At 32.9% G+C, this 16,030-nt stretch overlaps 1 protein-coding gene across 1 annotated transcript in view; it reads left to right on the top strand.

Moving 5' to 3' along the window:
- LOC133178516 (calponin homology domain-containing protein DDB_G0272472-like) overlaps positions 1-2,320 on the top strand; it is a 31,521-nt gene extending 29,201 nt beyond the window's left edge. The window contains exons 20-22 of the mRNA XM_061313205.1: positions 157-259; positions 598-791; positions 1,722-2,320. Coding sequence (XP_061169189.1) covers positions 157-259; positions 598-791; positions 1,722-1,794 — 370 coding nt within the window. The 3' untranslated portion in view covers positions 1,795-2,320. The remainder of the gene's footprint in view (positions 1-156; positions 260-597; positions 792-1,721) is intronic.
- Positions 2,321-16,030: the final 13,710 nt, after the last annotated feature.

Raw genomic sequence — 16,030 nt, 5'->3', positions numbered from 1 at the left:
CCTGTCATCTTCATTTATTCTGAACATAGTGATGACTTTTTCTTTAAAAACTTATTATGCACCAATTGTATGATGCTACATGTATCAAAAAGTGAAATTTTCAATTGTGCTCTGAAATCTATAAAATCTTATGAGTGTATTTAATTTGTATTTCAGACAAGAGCTATTGGCAGAACAAATTAAGTATGAGGAGATTAAACGAAAACAAGAGGAAGAAGAACAAAGGGTGTTAGAGGAACAAAGAAGAAGATTATTGGAGGTGAGCAGGGATAATTCTTGCTTCTTGTTAATATAATCTTTTTAAGTAGTAGCTTTTTTGTAGCAAAAATTGTGAAAAGATTTGTTTCAATTTAAAACTGTTATCATGAAATATTATTTATTTTACAATAAAAGTATGATACTAGACTAGAAGTAAAAATTAACATAGGTTATCTTAATCACAAAGTTACATACATCTGATGATTCAGTTATGGGGAACATTTGAAAGTTATCTAGTCAACGTAAAACGTTTTAAAACATTCAAATATTTCATAATATGTGGGATCACATGGGCTTAATTTGCATTAAAAAGTTAAACTCATTGTATTTTTAAATAAGCTAAAAGAAATGGAGGAAGCAGCGAAGATAAAAATGCAACAAGATCTGGAGGAGAGAAGAGCTAAAGCCTTAGCTAGAAGAGACGAAAATTTGGAGAACAAAGCCAACATGGACAAACTGAAACAGTCCCAGGGTATCACTAAGGCCTGGGTCTTCTCCTATTTTGTTCGATGGCCATTAGAATCTTACATGGTGTAAGTAGATAGTCATGAAATTTTGAAGATTGAGTACAGCATAAAATGCCTAAAAATTTGTTGAGCTTCAAAACCTTTTGATTTGCAGTCAAAATAATTAAAACGTCTGTGGATTTTTTTTTGCTAGAATTCGAACTGTTTTTCAAGTTTTCAGTTGAAAACAATTTTTTGACAGATGTTTTATATGCTCGCTCAAATGTTTTTCTTCATTGGTAAAATCCTTTGGTTTATTAGATATATTAAAGATATACACGCTATAACTTGCATCAGTTGAAAATAGGGTTGGAAATTTATTTATTTTGTTTACCAATTAAAGTTACGAAAATACTGTAAATTACACAGTTGAAAATGAACGCGTTATAAAGATGTCAAATTATGATTATTTAGTTTCTTGCCAGGAAAGTAATGCCTCTATATAAATTAATGCATCACGTTACACCGTAGCTACTTTTAGTACATTGATAAATAAAAATGGCGTCAAGAAAACGAGGTAGGCTGTTTGGTATACAAATAACTTGACATGGATGGCAAACGTCGAACACTTAAAGATACTTATCTTTTAAAGCAACAAGTATTAACTATTTACTCCGTAATGACAGAAACTGATTAACCTTTTATTCATAGTCGTAGTCAAAATGCAATGTTCCTCGTCGTGTATGATTTCCCGCGGACATGTGTGTCTATATACTGTTTACGCACTTCCTTCATCAATATTCATGAAAAGACTGAATTCTTAATTGCAGATCTTGCTTAATTATTTTGTTAATACAACAACTTACTTAGTAAAGCTTTGTGGAAAGTATTATTTTTTCATTACACATCATGTTTCTCAAATCATTTAATCATTTGTTTTACATAAAACATCGGCGTTTATATAGCGTGTATGTTGCTTGAAAAAAAAATTATATAAATTTATGTTTTTTTTCATAGGCCTATTGGTGGAGATGAAACAAAGAAGAAAGGATTCAGACCGAAATCTAACAGACCCAAAACTGCAAAATGATAACGTTTTCCATCAATTCAAATACAATGAAAAAAATCAGCACATTTTCAGACGTTGATTTTGATTATCTTTCATAAATTAAAATTGAATCAAGTTCACACTTCAGCGTTTATTTAATCAATGACAGTGTAAATATTTGTTACATGTATTAATTTATATAATTTAACAGTGTAATATGATAGAAAATACGGTGTCATGCACATTATTTTTACTTAAGATCATATTTTGCAATTGTATACCTGTGCAGCTTGGAAATATTTTCAATTATGTGAAACCTGGATAGAATATTTGTTATATCCACGTTAGAGGATGTCTTTATTTATGATCACATCATTTTGTAATCAGCATATCGTTTTGGTAGTCATAATGTAAGATTATTTTTTATGTAAGATTATATGTGAGATACACGGAGACATATTTTCAACATTCCAACATGTATAAAAGGTTGACCTTATAAAATTATTCTGAGAAGAAATTTTGTATAAGGAGAGTTGTTTTAAATTGTCCTCTTTTTTAAGTCAGTGATATTTTTTTGACTTATTTATATAAAATATTTAAAATATTGTTTTTAGATAGATATTTTAATGAACTATAATTTATGATTCACATGCGATGTGTTATTTTTTTCCTGTTATTTGTAAATTCTAAATTAAATTATCCATAGATTTTTTATGGATGGTATTGTTGTGGAATATTTGTATACCATTAGCGCAACTTACACATGTGGGTTAAGGACATACGCCCCGTACCTAACCTACTGATAATTTTTCAAGATATTCTTAATTTAAGATTATAGCGCCATCAGATGTTCGTAGACAAAAAATCAACATGCATTACCAGGGGTTTCGAAAAGATATCAATTGATGAAAATTCTTGTATAATTCAAGGAAAAATATATAAAAATTACTAAACATATATTCTAGATGTTTTGTTTATCCAAACTTGTTTTTGAAGAAGTGTACAACAGCATATATAGACATTAAAATGTAGCAAACAGTTCCTTTAAGTATTGGAACTCTTCAACTCCAGGGAAAAAGACAAAGTTCAAACTACGTTGTGTATGTCCTTAAAGATAATTGCAAAAATCGCCCACTGTCTAAATTCTGTAATGATTTTAATTTTTTAATTTTGTTAATTTAGCGTTCAGCATCAGGGAATGTATTTTCTATTATTTTTCTTTTAAAATGTGCATATTATTTTTATCTTTGGCAAAATTGTTTTGATTTAAATGAATTATTGTCCATTTTAAACTAATTGTAAATGTATAAATATGATAATACAAATTTCCACATTTCACATGCATTTTTTTGTCTTTTCAAGAGCTCAACTGAGCAACACTTTTATGCGTTTTTTATAATTGGGATAAACTGTTATCGGCGTCTGTATGCAAACTTTTCTATTTTTTTCTGATATGCCTTCTAACTAAATTTGTCAAAAAAAAACCCGAAGTAGAGGGGATTCAAAACATTTTCAAAGGACAGATATAGTTTAGAAAAAAAAAAATAAAAATTATTTTAAGAACTGCTAGGCCCGAAAGGAAAATATGCAAACGCTCAACAGATATTGATTTACATCGGAAAAAAGATTGATGAACATATATGTTACATATTTGCTTTCTGTAATATATTTGTTACATATACCCCTGTAATGCATAGAACTATGAATTCACAAGTCTTTTTATGTCAAGATTAGGAAACAAATATTGCCTCATCGTCTATAAAGAAAGATTAAGTAATGAAGATTATTTCGCACATTATGACTATAGTCCTTTACTTAGCACCCAGGGTCATTGTGCAGTGAGGAAACGAGAGCGTGCCGACGGGTTTTTATGTCTCATCTGAAATACCCACAACTGGACCGAGCACTTGGCAAAAGAATAGTTGATACCTATTTTAATCGACTTCTGTTTTTTCAGAATTTAAAAGCATACGCAAAAATTATAGACAAATTCATAATGTCGATAAAGATTGCCCTACCATAGCTGACAAAGCGTTGCATTTGAATATATATATATATCTACTGAATATTTCCTCCTTTGTTTCGTATGAAAACCATTTTCCTTAATCCATTAACATCGCTTACCGGTAACTAGTTACAACCGGTTTTTCAAGGTCACCTGTATGAATAATTTCTTAATTAAACTGTGAGTTTTTAATTCATCAATGAAATATACCATGATATACAGATCAAAAATACAAAATTTTGCGTTCTTTAACTTACTTCGAAAGGTTATTATTTTACAGACATAAATTTAACCCCCCTAAAGTTTCTTCGTTCGTTTATTGCAACAATTGCTGAAAAAATTATGTAACACGCGTACGTGGGCTATGTTTATTTTATGCAAAAGTTGCAGCTGCATTCATCTCGCATTAACAATCATTTTATTTTTTAAATAAAAAAACTTCATTCCAATTGAAAGTAGAATTTATAAGCAAAATATGTGTCTGTGTTTTTTCTAATCTTGAACTAAGTAGTTTTTGTTTTTAGCACACCTGAGCCAAAAGCTCAAGTGAGCTTTTCTGATCAAAATTTGTCCGTTGTCTGTCGTCGTTGTTGTCGTTGTTGTTGTTGTTGTAAACTTTTCACATTTTCATCTTCTTCTCAAGAACCACTGGGCCAATTTCGACCAATCTTGCCACAAAGTATCCTTGGGTAAAGGGGATTCAAGTTTGTTCAAATGAAGGGCCACGCCTTCTTCCTAGGGGAGATAATTAAGAATTTGTGAAAAATTAATGGCATCATTAAAAAATCTTCTTCTCAAGAACCACTGTGCTTGAAAATATGGAACTTATGTGGAAGCATCCTCAGGTTTGTTCAAATCATGACCCCTGGGGGTCGGGTGGGGCCACAATGGGCGATCAAAGTTTTACATAGGAATATATAGGAAAAATCTTTAAAAATCTTCTTCTCAAGAACAGCAAAGCCATGATTGGTCATATTTATATGGTAGCATCCTCAGATAGTGTAGATTCAAGTTTGTTCAAATCGTGACCCCCGGGGCTCGGGAGGGGCCACAATGGGCGATCAAAGCTTTAAATAGGAATATATAGGAAAAATCTTTAAAAATCTTGTTCTCAAGAACAGCAAAGCCATGATTGGTCATATTTATATGGTAGCATCCTCTGGTAGTGTAGATTCAAGTTTGTTCAAATCGTGACCCCCGGGGCTCGGGAGGGGCCACAATGGGCGATCAAAGTTTTAAATAGGAATATATAGGAAAAATCTTCTTCTCAAGAACAGCAAAGCCATGATTGGTCATATTTACATGGAAGCATCCTCAGATAGTGTAGATTCAAGTTTGTTCAAATCATGACCCCCAGGGGTAGGGTGGGGCCACAATGGGCGATCAAAATTTTACATAGGAATATATAGGAAAAATCTTTAAAAATCTTCTTCTCAAGAACAGCAAAGCCATGATTGGTCATATTTACATGGAAGCATCGTCAGATAGTGTAGATTCAAATTTGTTCAAATCATGACCCCCGGAGGTCGGTTGGGGCCACAATGGGCGATCAAAGTTTTAAATAGGAATATATAGGAAAAATCTTTAAAAATCTTCTTCTCAAGAACAGCAAATCCATGATTGGTCATATTTACAAGGAAGCATCCTCAGATAGTGTAAATTCAAATTTGTTCAAATCATGACCCCCGGGGATAGGGTGAGGCCACAATGGGTGATCAAAGTTTTACATAGGAACACGTAGTAAAAATCTTAAAAAAAAAAAAAAAAAAAAAAAACTATTTCTTAAGAACAGCAAAGCCATGATATGCATATTCATATTCATATGGAAGCATTCTTAGATAGTGTACATTCAAGTTTGTTCAAACATGACCCCTGGGGGTCGGGTGGGGCCACAATGGGTGATCAAAGTTTTACATAGGAATACATAGGTTAAATCTTTAAAAATCTTCTACTCAAGAACAGCAAAGCCATGATTGGTCATATTTAATGGAAGCATCCTCAGATAATGTAGATTCAAATTTGTTCAATTCATGACCCCCCCCCCCCCCATTTTTATATTTAAACTTTTCAACCTTTCAAGACTGAACTGATTTCTGCTTTTTTCTAGCCATAGTGCTCAGGTGAGCGATGTGGCCCCTGGGCCTCTTGTTTTAACTATCGCTGTGATAATCACACCAACAAATATAATTACAGTCAAACCTGTCTTAATCGGACATTATTGGTTCCACGGAAATGGGCATGATTTAACTACATTCTGGATTATACGACATTTAAACAATTGGAATTTTCTGAAAGGGATATAACGTTTACATCATAATACATTTACATATTACATTTGTCGGAAATATTCGAAATATACAACAACTGGATAAGATATTTACTGTACGTATGGACAATATTTATTAATATGAAATTATTTCATTCAGGACTAAACACTTTTCGTGAGTAACTTTCTTTCACAAAAAAGTACATGAATAATCTCAAATGTCTCATGTATTTTTAAAATCTTATGACATCTAACAATTCAACTTCCCTCTGTTCACATACACATATATTGAAATTCTACTATAAGTCATGCATTCCCAAAAGAAATCTATTTTATAATCAAAATGCACACTATTGCAGCATATTTTGAAGGGAATACTTGAACAGAGATGACCCTCTTTTAATTTTGACAATTTTATGAAGGAAAACTATTTATTTATAAGCGAGAGTTAAATTTCTTATTAAATTGTCAATGGATCTTGAACTCATTGCATCATAAAATGTATCTTTCATATCTCATAAATTGACAACCTACTATGCTCTTATCATTTTGAATAATCACAATGTATAGTGTTTTTGTCTCTGAAATTATTTGCTATGTCAAAAAAAAAAAACAAAAAACATGTGTTTTATTAAGACGACTAACGTTAGCTTTGTTAAAAAAAATGAAAAAAAAAAGCTGGTGAAAACAAGTAAGCAGACCCAAAAAACTTTATAATAATTGGTACCAAGATTGGAAATTGATAAAATTAAATGTTTTCACTCGTGTTAATCCATCTGTTCTCTAGCCTATTTGTTTATCTGTCTAAATAATGATTGATTTTGCAGTTGTATGACATTTCCAGGATTATTTCCTTAACCCATATGGAATACCACCAGGTCCCACTGAGAGACTTCAAATTTAGACCTTTACTTGGCACTCAAGGCTATTGGGCAGTGAGTCTTCTGTAAGGTGCCATTGCCTTAAGGGACACGGGAGCTTCTTTTTAAAGATCTCATTCGAAATACCCAGATATTTACGTAAAATACCGAGCAGATGGCGAAAAAACAGTTGCTTCCTATTTTTTATTGACTTTTGTTAGGGGGCATAATGCCACATTAAGTTGTAAAGAATTGTATAGTAAAACTTGAAGATTACCTAGCCATAGATGAATTCTTTTATTTTTCGAGGTAGAATTAATGGACCGTTGTTGCAAATGATGAAATAGTTCTGAAGCTCAAAATTTATTATAAGTATTCCAAATATAATAAATGTTACAAACTGAATCTTAATATAGAATTTCGTAGATTGACTCGCATCAACTAATCTCTGGCTACTCCGCCACTCTCATACGTACCAGCCAATTAAATCAAGGATAGGAAAATTGTATAAACAAAATAAAACCGTATGACATTGATTTACAAGACTGAAATTAGGTAGAGCTAAGCATAGTAAATCTAAGGTACACAACCCTAAGATCTAACCATTAAGTCAATACGTGTGAGTAAATGATATCGATATCGGGAAACAGAAAAGGAATGTCAAGGATTAGAAAATACATGTACCAAAAATAAACATCTAATGAAACAAACTTTAATAACAGATGTCAAAAATGCCCCCCCCCCCCCCCCAAGAGAAATTAAAATAGAAAAAAATGTTGTAAGATTGATGAATAATTTTTCATTTTTAAACCCTCAACATACATAATCTTTATATCCCCCGGAGAAAAAAAAATTGTGAAACAATTTTGTAATGAGTATGAAGTATGAACTGACCATCTTCTCAATTGTTATTTGCGACCGTTAATGCTGATTTAACGGTCACATGCTGAGTTTTACCGGCGAGGCGTCAACGAAGCCGGTAAAACGAATGTTTGCGACTGTTATATCAGTATTAAAGGTCGCAAATAAGAAATGAGAATTCAAAGACAGTTAATCTCATTCTAATGCAATTTATGCATTTTGTTTGATGTTTAGGTCTTATTTTGATTTGTATGATTTTGTATATAAGGTATGTTTCGTATGAAATACGTCATGGATGGTTGTGTTTTTGGTCGTTCTATTATGACATCGCAATCAAAAGTCAAAAGTTTTCATTCTCGTGAACACTCGTTTAACTGCTTCAAACATCAGTCCATTAGTCAATCAAAATGCATTTTACAAAGCAGTTGCATTAGAATAAAAAAAAAATTATTCATTTCAATAAGTTTTATGAACATATCGTCTCTGTGTGCAAAATAAGAGCATCAAAACACAACATTTTTACATACTTGCGCTTATCACCAAGCTGTGTATTACATATATAACAATACCAGTGAAGAAAATTTCTGCAACAATGGACATATGGTCAAAATGCCAACATATCATTATAAACACGATACCTCTACTCAGAAATATTCAAACTTCTATACAATCTCTTATAACAGCTACATCATATGACATTTGTAGATTACATTGTGAACAAAAATTACATACCAATACTTATCAGTCATAACATTATTTGATTAGCTCTACGAGATACACATATATGCTCCTGCTGTTGAACTACTAGAGCAAAAATACATACTTGTGATATCTGCGCAAAATGACATTGAAAAGAAAGGAAAACAAACCGCACCTATCAGTTGCCAAACTTAAAAAAAAATTAATAATGAAACGATACTACAAAGCCACATAAAACAATACCCATATGAAATGTTTGAAAAGGAATGTACTGTTGCATCTATACTACTATATTAAAATAATAGACTCGAATTTTTGGCCTTTAATACCGATAAATCGGAAGAGTACTGACTTTTGTTTGATATATTTTAAACATCATTGGTACGTGAAGATTACCAATTTGTTTTTATTTTTTCTCAATTAAGCTTCGCTAATTAATAATCAACGAAAATTCATCAAAAAATTCCGGAAATCATCTGGATTTTTTGGATTTTACAATCTTGCGCGTGCGCATTACATTCACGCTAAATCACGGTGTTCAAATCAATCTCCCTTGCAAAGTTGTCGTTCGTTTCTCTCTCATACACGAATGTATGAGCCGTTGGTCGAGAGTGTGTTCAAATCAGAGAAGACAAAAGTAAATACTAAGTAAATATATATTTGTTATTGTATAATTTCTCTAATAAGAAATCAGTAATATATATGAACAGAATATATATCAGATTTCCAATGAAAATTTACACGTATTTGTCATGGGGGTCGGAACCGGGGGGGGGGGCTAGGGGGGCTTAGCCCCCCTTTTTTTGCAAAGATCGACATAATATAGGCATTGAAAATTGGAGCTTACCTTTTTTCGTTGGTTTAGCCCCCCCCCTTTCAAATAGCCACCCCACTTTCAATTTGCTTATGACGCCTATGTTTGTATTATCGTAATCGTTTCTGAGTTTATATCCATACAAATGTAATACTGTGGCCACGTGGGTAATCATTCGCCATCTCGGAGACACATTTATTATATGTTATTTATATCTCTGGCCATCTCAACGGAGGCAAAAAGCTCATGATCGTAGGAGCAACATTAATGTAACTACCCGATTTATTTTATCCCTCCTCTTTTATGTTTTTTTTTAAGGGGAACTGAAGGGGTGGGGGTGGGGGTGGGGGTGTGTGTTACAACTCCAGTTAGAAACACATCTTAGTGAAGTAGGCATTCTTTTTCCGCCAAAAATTACAATAATAACTACTATATAAAAATTATAGACTCCAATTTTTGGCCTTTAATACCGATAAATCGGAAGAATACTGTCTTTTGTTTTATATATTTTAAACATCATTGGTACTTGAAAATCACCAATTTGTTTTTATTTTTTCTCAATTAAGCTTCTATTTTTATTACTTTTTCTATGTACTAATTCAAGGATATTACATTATTTTTTATCAAAATAGACAGTCTTTTACAGATTATATACCTGTCTATTACCTGTGTATATATAAAGTATATGTATTAGCCGTGCTTAACCCTTTTATTGTTGAGGTCATATTTTGAACAAGTTGAGACCTGCAGTGTTAAAATTGTTGCAAAAATTTTTACATCTTTACTTTAATAACTGATTGTGTAAAAATACCACCTTAGCACATTTCTTCATTTTCATTACTTTGCTTGATATGTATCAGCAGTGTGCTCAACTCTTTGCTGTTGTCATATTTTCAATGAACATCCATAATTTCTTTTATTAAATTTGTTTGGAAGGGTGAAATTTATGTAAGCTCCGGCGTGATTCGAACTCAAGACTTGATTTATAGCTAACTGGTGGTCAAACCCATTCTGCGCTACGCCGTTACGCAATAATTAAAAAAAAAACAAAAACAAAACAAAACAAACACCAAAAAAAAAAAAAAAAAAAAAAAAAAAATTATATTCACATTCATTGTTTATTTAAAGAATACCTTACAATATGAATGTGTCGATGTATCTATTTTGTAAATGTCCGATATGCACATCGATGCATTCATAACAATGTCAACCCGTGCACGCACGGGTCAAAGTCTAGTGCATTTATATAATTATATGTACACGAAGGGATCCGGCTTTTTAAACAATAGTATTAATTGTCGATAAACGGTGGGGGTCTCATTTGGACAACTCTTCTGGCTTTGGCATTCACATAAGATGAGCAACCCAAAAAGCTTGTCTGCCTGATGGCCAGATAACCAGACACTTGACTCTCTGTGGTGTTCATCTAACTATCTAATATTTTTTGTTGATTTGCTGGTATAGCAATCACTTTCAGAGGAAGCACTGTAGGCAATAATAAACCTCATATCATGATTCCCATCTATAAATCTATTTGGTGGCTAGACAGTCCTTTTAGAGAATTGCGAATGTCTTAGAGCTTTAGTCTGGTCTAAAAGTAAATCTGATTGACATGATTGGTCATACTTTGATATTTATCGGAAAAATGCAACACTGAAATACTCAGGTGGAGTTGGTTTCCAAACAAACAATTTCTCTACACGATTAATATGGACAATGATTTCTACGGCATGAAAAAGAAAATAGCATGCAGAAATGAAGTTATAATATATGTCATATAGAAAATCTTTTACTTTTTCAAAAATAGAGAATTTTTCCATATATGGTCAAGCATTTTTTTTCATGACACAGTATTTTCATTTTCTATCCCTTTATATTGATTAGGAGCAGCAAAAATAAAATAGTACCTACATTGAGATGTAGGGTAGTACATATTAACATATGGTAGTACATATTTTAATTACGGTCAATATAGCTCAGCTAGGTTGAAAAGCACAGGAAAGAACTTTTTTTTTTTTACTATACATCTACTTTGCGTTCTTGAACCCCCTACCCCAGCAAGGATGAAAAATAGAAATAATATGAATTAATAAACACGTGCGTTGAAGAGTAATATGCTCAAAAATAGTTTAGAAATGTTAAAAAGCATGTAAGCAACGTAAAGTACAAAATTGTTTCCCTAACGCTAAGGTGCATACTAGATTGCGATTGGCCACTATTTGAGGACATTTTGTGGTGCATGGTCGTCTTCCCACTCATATACTCATTTGTAAGGCATCCAAATCCACTAAACTCAACGTTGATGATATTCCCAATGCTCGAAATAATAGATCCTAACGTGTTCCAGATGACCCTATCGACTGACTCTTTGTTTTGTTGTACACAATTGGCAGGCACATCTGCATCAGTCAAGACACATTCCCTGTAGGATATCTCAGCAGCTTTGCTTACTAGGAACAATAGAATGAATGTCCTTATAAGAAGCAATATTGGCAATATATATGTAGCTGAAAGTTTGTTATTTGCCTCTTTAAAGAAGTCAAAACAACGATACTAAAGAATATGGTAAAATAGACTCGGATATCTTGCATTCTGTAGTATTAAATCACTATTTTTTTCAAATTTTATTTTATTTTTTTTATGACGTAATCAACCACTTTGCTCTCATGGTGATTTGCATAAACGCCGAAGACGTGAGCATAGTGTTTCATGATTATAATAAAACCAAAAACCTAGACATTTTTTTCTTATATTTACATTTTTTCCTGATCCTTTATTCAGTACAAAAGTAATTTATTTACATTATTTTATTCAATAATTAGAAATCAAAGAAGTCTGCAAGCTCCGTCCAGTGTATTGTTATCTGCAAACAGCAAGAAGACAATTTTGTTAATTATGATGAGAAAGCTTCTTCCTTATTTTTATTTTTATCCCGGACAAAGATATTTGAAAATGTAAATGTTAGGGTATATTTTCAAAAAATTAACCTTATGTACATAAATAAACGCTCTCTCTCTCTTAATATTTTGCCGACTATCGCATATAAGGAAATTTATATATCATATGGCCTATTTATAGTCTCTTTACGCATGTATATGTCATATATGATATGTATATATCATATAGTCTGTCTATAGTCTCTTATAATCTATACGAGCTCAAACGGTTTTATATATAATACCGCATATTCCCTGAATTAGCAGTGATTTTGAATTTACAAGCGGCGCCTCAAATCACTTTATTAACAATAGTTGCAACGGCCAGGGCCAGCTATCCTGGCAGAAAAAAAGTTTGGCAAGCCTATCGCCGGATTAAAATCCAAACATTTCAACGGTAAATCATGTCTTACACACTACCTAAATAAAACACGGAAATTATTACTTGAAATCTGGACATCTTTAATCTTTAAACCATGCAGTCTTTGAGGTCTTATTTTCAAATCCGGATTATATAATAAAACAATTCGAATGTGAATATGGTTCAATATTCTCCTACTCATAAACTTATGAGCCACTTGAAACATCTTGAGCCACTTGAAACATCGGTATATTCCTGGAAGAGTACATAAAGTAACTTTGTATCAACGCCAATTTTTTAAAGAGTCTATAATTTATACTATAACATTTCTCTTGTCAATTAAAAAAAAAAATGGTGCGTACATGCATTAGCAGAAAAAAAAACCCAAATAAACATTTAATTTGTATGCATGAATACTCAAAAACTCTGGATTTTTGTTTTTATTTTGATTGCCGTAATTATTTGTATATACGAAAGTCATATTTTTTTCAGTTTATTTGAAAGAAATTTACCAATGGTCTGCTTATATACACATTTAAAAGTAGATACGGTGGCATTAGTGAAATTTGATAATAATGCCATCTTAACTTTAGAAGGATTTTTTAACTTATTTTCATTTACTTCTCTAAAGTAGTCCTAAATGCATTATAGTATTAAGAATGAGCCTTTCATACACCATCCTATAGGGCAAGTACGTATTGAATTTTAATATCTACGCGAATCTCTTAAGTTCATCTTATTTATTTTTTCAGCACATGGACCATAAAATGAGGGCAAACTTACACTGCATATCCAGAAAACTGGAACGGCGTGAACGTATTCAATTCACATGAAATGAACAAATTCGTTCAATATGTTTAATAAGATTGAAATAACTGCTTTCACAAGTCAAATCTTTGATGTTTTATATCAATTGATCGATTTTCCTGTGCGGAACAGGAACGACCTACCCACGCACTTATTTAGCTAACATAAATATAAATCAAAGAATGAAACTTCTAATAAAAAAGTTTTATTTCAAAGCAAAAGAATGTTTCATTCATAGCTAGCAACTTCGTTTTTTGGGGTTGAGTGGGGGGAGGGGGTACCACAGTTGGTAGTTCTAAGTGCAACCTCATAGCTTTTCTTTGTCAAAATAAATGTGAATCGTCAACCTTCTTTCAAACAAACGTAGTTTCATTAATTTCAAAATATTTTTACATTAAGAGAGAAATATGTAATAAAAGCCTTACAGTCGAGTTTTAGATAACTTTAAATAAATAGAACATCAAGAACATAAAATTACTACATTTATTATTTTGGTTTTTATGAATATTAAGTCCAAAAATAAAATAAAATAAAATCGATACTCCATAATTCGTAGTTTACCCATTTAAACTTTAAAAGAATGAAATATGAAGATAACGAACAGTATTCAATCTCGGAAGTCCAATGAAATGATACGAGTTTGGAGCAGAGCAAACACGGACCTCCAAATTTAGAGGTGGGATCGGATGCAATGGAGGAGTGAGCATCCCCTGCCGACCGGTCACACCTGTCGTGTGCTCCTTGTCATGATCGGGAAACAAAAACCGGAAATATCCATAGACAGTTCAGTGTATAAATACTGGACATACAATTAGTATGAAAAACGTCAGTCAGTATTTGACTCAATGACAGGTTGTATGTGCTGACAAGGTCATTGTATCGACCAAAAAATTTGCGAAAAGATGACTTCAAACGAGACGTAACAAGAAGTAATTTTTGAAAATACATGCGATATGATTGAAACTGTTTTGAAATAATTTATTCGATGTAATATATACGGTACATGTAAAAATGTTACAAAAAAGTATTTACAAAATTAAATTTAGTTTTATTAACTAGTCAATCAGATAACATTAAATAAAAACTAAAAATAAGGTTTCCTGTTTTGCATTTCTTTTAATTTTTAAACAATGTTTCTGCGAAATTAATTACCAATCATTTTTCGTCGCCCGTGTGGCGCAATGGATAGAGCGTCTGCTCTAGAGTCGCGGTGTAAGGAGTTGATCCTTACGTCGCGGGTCAGAATCCCACTGTGGGACGTGGAAACCGGTCCTTCGGATGAGACCGTATAAACCGAGGTCCCGTGTCGCAGTTGGTGCTGGCACGAAAAAGATCCCTCACTGCTCAATGGCCGTAAGTGCCGAGTATAGGACAAAATTTGCAGCTCTCCACCGGCAAGTGGTGGCGTCTCCATATGAGTGAAAAATTCTCGAGAGGGACGTTAAACAACATACAAACAAACAATTTCTAGTGCCGGGCGCTTGACGAAGAACAGTAACTACCTATGTTTACGTCTTAGGTTAGACGCGGCGCGGCGAACGAGAATCAAACCCGGGTCTCCCGGTCACGAAATGAACGGGCTACCACAAGGGTACTGTTTCTCTGTTAAAATTTTAGACCTAAAGGTCCTTCTTTCTCCTATTTATTGCCTTCCTTAAAGCATAGAGTCAATAGTAATGATGAAAACAAAGAGTGCCAGTGTATCTCTTTGCAATACTTATTGTTAATTAAAGACAAGTTTCTCCATCTGGTGAGAGAACTTTTTGTTTTGCCTGGCCGGGACCCGTTTTAATAAATCCTGAGCTTCTTATCAGTTTCTTACCGGAAGTATGGAGCATTTTACAAGAACGGAACTCGGACTTGTTCCTCTTTTGTTTCCTCCTATACTCAAATCACCTGAAAATGGTATGGGCACTTTGTTTAGGATCCAGCGTTTGCTGGCCTATGATTGCAAATAATGCTGCATTGCAGAAATCAAGTATGATGTTGACAATATTGCACCGTCTCATCACTTATGGTTTTATTCCATCTGATATATTGCTTGATTTTGATATTCCTCCATGTCAAACGAACCATTTTTTATGTTAAGCCCTTGAATATTTGAGTTCCTCATCCTCATTATCTGGTGGCGTACCCATGAGCTTTTTGATGTTTTCACATGATTTCTTAGATTTTCTCTGCTGGGTTGCTAAATTTAGATGGCCTCTCTGAGTCGCTCCACTCTTTCTGATCTTCTTCAAGAGTTGCCAACTCCTGCTTTGTTTATTATGTATTTGCGCCTCTTCAATTTGATGTATCTAGTTTGCTAATTTCTCTCATACCACCTCATTATACATCTTTTCTAGCCTACATTTTTGCCTTTCCCAGTTTCTGCCCTTTGTCTTTATAAGTTCGTGGTAGGCTCGCATCATTGTCTCTCTTCGTTCCTTTATCTTGGATCATCAGAGTATATACGCTTCTTTCTCTCTGTACTGCAACTAGTAGCTCTTTAACCGCCTCCCAGTTGGCTTATTTATAGTTTTTGGAGCTATAATTAATTCTAAAGCTTGGTATCAATTTTGTATTTTTCTACTGTACTGCTTCTGTATGTTGCTTTCCTTGAACATTTACCAGCTCAACTTTTTTCTGTCTTTACTGAGTCTTTTCTACTTGATCTGAGACTTCATTTT

Source organism: Saccostrea echinata, unplaced genomic scaffold, assembly GCF_033153115.1.
Source record: "Saccostrea echinata isolate AGI-Se365-2 ecotype Australia unplaced genomic scaffold, CSIRO_AGI_Sech_v1 ptg000003l, whole genome shotgun sequence".
NCBI classification, from domain to species: Eukaryota; Metazoa; Mollusca; class Bivalvia; order Ostreida; family Ostreidae; genus Saccostrea; species Saccostrea echinata.
This window is presented reverse-complemented; position numbering and strand designations above follow the sequence as displayed.